Source organism: Cinclus cinclus, chromosome 7 (genome assembly GCF_963662255.1).
Source record: "Cinclus cinclus chromosome 7, bCinCin1.1, whole genome shotgun sequence".
Classification (NCBI taxonomy): Eukaryota; Metazoa; Chordata; class Aves; order Passeriformes; family Cinclidae; genus Cinclus; species Cinclus cinclus.
The window spans coordinates 32224940-32230939 of NC_085052.1; the positions used below are offsets into that span (position 1 = coordinate 32224940).

A 6000-nucleotide genomic window follows, 5' to 3' on the forward strand; every position below is an offset into this window, starting at 1 on the left:
CTTACAGCTATGCAGATACGAAAACAGTTGAGTTTTCCAACAGTTGTCTGTAAATGCAGTGTATGAGACCAAAAAATAATGAAATGTTTTAACCAGTGTGGTTTGAGTAATGGTCTTGGAAAAGACCACTTCTATTCAGATTTCTGAATGTTATTTTAATATGCACCTCATGGTTCAAGCAGCTTCTTACATGTGTACACGGTGTCTGACAAAGCGGGTTTGCAGTCAGGGTCATTGAAAATTCTTTGCAATACAAATAAGACAATTACGATTGTTTCCAGAGGTCCTTTCCTGGTAGCCATGGGTCGCTCTTGGCACCCAGAAGAATTCAATTGTGCTTACTGCAAGACATCCTTGGCCGATATGTGCTTTGTGGAGGAGCAGAACAGTGTGTACTGTGAGCGCTGCTATGAACAGTTCTTTGCACCAACCTGTGCCAGATGCCACACTAAGATTATGGGGGTAAGAGAACAAGATTAACCCTTTCTGCAACTGCATGGATCCCTGAAATAGTGAAGTAGTTTAGACTGTCAGCTGTGAATGTAGATGTTTTATTATTTTGTCCTTTTAAGACTTATCTCCCAGCTTGTTGATTATTTCAGAATAAGAAATATTTTATAATAAATTTTATCCATCTGAAGTCTTGGATATTTCAGTACCTTATTAAGCTCATAGACAGAATATGTAATACAGGTACCATCTCACTGAGTGTAAAATAAGTAACACTTTCTGGATAGTTTTTTTGCTGTCTGACACACACTATGTTACTTTTATCTCTGTCTTCCTTACAGTAAGAGACATGAACTGGATTTTTATTTCTTACACAGGACTTAGTCAAAATTTCAGTAGAGAAATCACTGATGTTGGGAAGAGGCCCATTGCTCTTCCTGCATCTTAGCAGCACAGCTGTTGAGGAATTCTGCTGGCTTGTTATAGTTAAGAAAATACAGAATAAATACAAAGATCTGAAATCCATAAAGCAGATGCCACTTTTGTCTTAAAGGATTCATGTACAAGTAAATGCACAATTTAATTTGCTCTCCACATACCTTAGGTGGTGGTGAGGTTGGAATACCATCAGTAATTTATTTATGCATGCAGTTGTAGTGAATGTATGAGTACATTGAAGAAGCAAGGAGCCCCCCACTGTTTTTTTACTGCTTAGCTGTCACCTTTTGACATCTGTCCAAATGATGGCATTACAGATGCTCTTCTCTGCAACTTCCAGGTAGGGGAGGCAGCATCAGACATCGATGGTGAAGCTCTGGCTCCAACCAGGTCTCATTTGCTACTGCAGCAGAAGGAGTAATTTATAGCAGAGTGCTGACTTAACTTACCTAATGAATGCTGGCACAAATCAGTTTCCCATTATGGATTTTCATCAGGAAAATAGCAAAGGTGCCAGCTGCCTCTATTTATATTAATAAGATTTCTCAAGCTATTTTTGCTTCTTACCTCACTGAGGTTCATAAATGGATCCAAACCCATTTATCAGCAATAGTTGTTTTGCAAACAGTAACAGAAGTTAATGAATCTCAAATGGTGATTCTCTAATGAGATGCATGGCAAGTCTAAATTACACTATTTTGTCTATTCACTGGATTGAAAGCGTGGAAGAGGACTTCAATCCATTTTGTCATAATCAGTGGACATTAAAAGCAATCTTTAAAGCAGAATCAGAGTCTATGTGTGTAATTGGAAGCAACATGAAATAGGATCTAGATTCTCAGCTGGTATAAATCAATGCTGTTTCACTGAAGTTAACAAAGTTAATTTACAGCAGTTATGCAGCTGGCCCTTTGAAAACTAGGCTGTTGGACAGAGATACACTGTCAAACATCATCCTGGCTACACCTAAGATTGACAAATTAGTAGGTAACTGTGCATCAGAGCCCAGTACAGCAGCTTTTGGATTTGGAAGACAATGTATGACAAAAGAATGAAGCAGTAACAGAGATTTCTCCATACTGGACAGAAGTAAGAAGCTGATAATATCTAGATGTACTCAGTTGAGGAGAGCATCAGTTGCACAGAATTATGGGTTTTTGTGATAAACCCATGGCCTAGGAACAGACATGCAGACTCATTTTTACTAATCACAGAAGTTAAAAGAACTTTTCCTGTGAATTGTTCTTGTAAGAAGTGTGAAGGAACTGCTACAGAACCTAGACTATTTTGAAACAGATTTACACCATGTATTCTTGGTCTTAGAAAATTACCCTTGAATATTTATTTAACAAATCATACTCTTGCATTGAAGAGATCATACTGGTCGTGTCAAAACAAAGGAGAAAATAATCAGAATCTTTGTGCAGAATCTCTCTTGCAACAGCGACTGGGCATGTTGATACACACTGCTGGCTGAACCATGTTGTTTCACTTTGGCAAATACATTGTTCTAGAAAGCTTGCAGTCCTATTTCCTCTTTCATTCCAAAAGGAGCCCAGTTTCTGTCATAATTCTTTCTTTAGAAGAGGGGAATTGGCTGATACAGAAGGGAAGAATTTATAGCATCTCTGCCATGTGTTTGTTCTCCAGGAGGAGGTTGCAGGGCTGGCTATTCTGCTGGAGATTTTTGTTTGTTTGTTTGTTTTACAGGAAGTGATGCATGCCCTAAGACAGACTTGGCACACAAGTTGCTTTGTCTGTGCTGCTTGTAAGAAGCCATTTGGGAATAGCCTGTTCCACATGGAGGATGGGGAACCTTACTGTGAGAAAGGTATGGCAGTCTGGACAGTTCTGCACAGTAATTGTGTGCTTCATGATCATGGAAACAACATAAGAATAAAGCAGCTGGTGAACAAAATAATATCAGTTAGCCATCCAGCATGGATTTTGTTTCCACTCTCCATGTAAACAAGTGTATGTGTCTCTGTATTTTTCTCCACTTTATATGAGAGAATGGCAGAGCACTGGTCTTTGCCTCAATGTCCACAATGCTTTCCCTTACTTCTCTCCCTTATGTATTTTCATACTTCTTTCCATACACATTTTCCCCTGTTCCACTCCCATCCTTGGTAGATTTTGCTCACCAGAAGTATAGAATAAGTTTTCTAGGGCTGTCCACAATCACTCTGAGTCACTGGAGCTGTGACCTCTGATGCTGTTGCCTCACCCTAGAATTGTTCAACCAACACTTACGAAGGGATAGCTCTACACAGATGTGCAGCACATGGTAAAGCAGATTTTGCTTCCTGGCTGCTGCAACAAAATGCTTCTTGACAACTGAGAAAGGAAAAGGCCATGTTTTCCTAAAATGGTACTTGCCACGCCAATCAGTTGCCTGACATAGTCAGGAAGGAGGTTAAGGTTTAAGAGGAATTCCCTCTGTATTCCCCTTGTGCCTTCAGTGAGCTCCTGGCCTACTTCTCTCTGGAGATTCCTTCCTTATGGTTATGCAATTCAAATTTTACAAGTCAGAGTAACTCTTAGTGAGGAGCAAAAACCATACAGCATGAATGACTGGGTACCTACCCTTTAAAATTGGAGGTTTTAAAATTAGTAAAATTTGAGAACATCAAATAACTCTCATGAATTCCATATACCTTTGGAATTTCCACTAATATTTTTCAACCTCAAGCCTTTCCAAATCACACTTGATACAGTAAAGATCTATTAATCAGCAGCCAGTATGGAGTTTCCATAATGTTTGCTATGCCAAAAATCCAGGCATGAAAACTTGTAACATTCCCTTGTTGTTAGACCCTTTTGTACAACCATATTTGTCCTATGAATATATTCCACATATACTAAAGCTAATTTGAAAGTAATGTGAGAAACATAACTTCAAATTCCATGGATTTTTTGCATGTCTTCTACCTTTGTGATGATAAATATCATGCTAAGGGGTGGTTTTGGACTGAGTTTGTATTTAAATAATGAAAGAAAGGAAGCAAATTTCAGTAGGAGTGTTTCAGAAAATGTAGTAGGAACTTAGCAAAAACAATCAAGATATTCATTTTCCGGAAATGTTCTGTTTCTCTTGGACTTAATATGTTTATGTTAAGAGTTTGTTTTAAGTTTGCTTTTTGTTTTATTTTAGATTATATTGCTTTGTTCAGCACAAAATGTCATGGCTGTGATTATCCTGTTGAAGCTGGAGATAAATTCATTGAAGCTCTTGGACACACTTGGCATGACACCTGCTTCATTTGTGCTGTAGGTTCTACATCAAATACTATTTCATTCCTTTATACTCCTAAATTGTGTAGTAACATAAGAAAACCTGAAAGCAGTAATAACTAGCATATGTTTAAGGATGCAAAGGGATGAAATTTCATGTTTTACTTGCATTTGGAGAAGGATGGGAGTAATTCTTCTCCTCCATAACTTTTACTAGAATTATGGAAATTCACCATCATAAGTGTTTTCTAATAAAACATCCAGTTTTATATAGAACATACAGTAGTAGAAACCACTATTGGTGTTATTCTTTCCAGTGTTTGCCAAACAAAGATAGAGCAAGACTGAAAATAAATTAACACCATACTGAACAGTATAACCATAATTTTACTTACAAAGCAGTGAAGTTTGTATTTCTATGCTGAATGCTTGTTGAAACTTGCAAAAAGAAGTCTGTTTAGAGAGCATGAATAGTAATTAGCATAGAAGTTGGTCAAACTCATCAATCTGTGGTGTGCACATAGCTATAGAGTGTGGCCATATTCCCACACTGCACACAAAGCAGAAAAATCCATATGATAAGCAGTACTTTCATCTGGTTCTAATACCACTGAGCAGCTCTGCAACATATTTTTTTCCTAAAGTAATAATATCTAGAATCTCTAATTACCTAAAAATAATATGTTGGCCACACCAAACCAGCAGTGACAATTTCTAATGTTTGTTTAAGTCTAAAATTTAGGTAGACTAGTTGAAAGTATAGAAGCATTTATAAATATCTGAAGCTAAACCAGCTTTGCAAAAAAGTGTCTTGTGAAAACTGAATTCTTTTGGAAATTCTAACAGAAAGGAACACTGAGTTTCCTTCACAAGTTAACAGCTCTTAATGACTTATAAATATTGATCACTTACAAAGACACTTTCTTTGAATATTTCATATTCTTTTTGCCTGTTCATTTCCCTTAGCTACCTGATTTTCTGTGGAAGTGATAGTTTTATTGTATGTTGTTGATATGCAATTCTCACAGCAGGAGTGTTTTTAAGAACCTAACTTTATTTCTTTCAGTGGGTTAAATCAACAGCAAATCAGTACTTGACTCCTAAAGACTACCAATGAAATGCATGGGCAGCAGAGCAATACACTTGAAACTGATAGTCATATCTTTCTCCTTTTTCTTTTTCCTTAATTATTCCTGATTGCATTTATTATTGATTCTAGGTATGCCATGTGAATTTGGAAGGTCAGCCATTTTACTCCAAGAAAGACAAGCCTCTGTGCAAGAAGCATGCCCATGCCATCAATGTTTAAACGAAGAGTTGGTAGCCAGTAATGCTGGGGTAAAACAGATGACTAAGTGGGCAATCATAAAGTTGGTAACCATAGCTAGCATTTCTCTTGGTAAAAGCTAGAAGTTGGTACTTTTCAAGTTTATCCTCTTTCATAAATGCAGAATGTGCTCTTTGCGAAGTTCATACAAAAACCTACTGGATGAACAGCCAAAATGAAATGAGCTAATGAACCAGTCCATTATTAGAGCAACAGTTGGGGGAAGTAGCAAAATTAGATAAAAACCTTAATATAAAAAGTAATGTGCAAATATAGTTTCAAGTTAAACTACACACAGCAGTTTTACTGCTTAGACCACACACTGGTGTTTAAAAACAACTGGAAAAAATACTTCTGTATTAAGTAATTTTCTTTCACAGCAAGAATGAGTAAGTGCCATATGTACAGTCATCTGTAGAACCAAAGGCTGTAGCTTTCAAAGGGAAATAAATAGATTAGGGCTTCCTCTAGGAAAAGTGAGTGCTATTCCATTATGATGTGGTGCTACCTCATAGCATCAGATATTTCAGATTCTTTCCAAATAACAAGTC

The 6000-nt window shown here is 37.1% G+C and overlaps 1 protein-coding gene across 1 annotated transcript in view; it reads left to right on the top strand.

Moving 5' to 3' along the window:
* LDB3 (LIM domain binding 3) overlaps positions 1 to 5431 on the top strand; it is a 106175-nt gene extending 100744 nt beyond the window's left edge. Inside the window, exons 14-17 of the mRNA XM_062496145.1 lie at positions 282 to 462; positions 2599 to 2719; positions 4043 to 4158; positions 5342 to 5431. Coding sequence (XP_062352129.1) covers positions 282 to 462; positions 2599 to 2719; positions 4043 to 4158; positions 5342 to 5431 — 508 coding nt within the window. The remainder of the gene's footprint in view (positions 1 to 281; positions 463 to 2598; positions 2720 to 4042; positions 4159 to 5341) is intronic.
* The last annotated feature ends 569 nt before the right edge of the window (positions 5432 to 6000 follow it).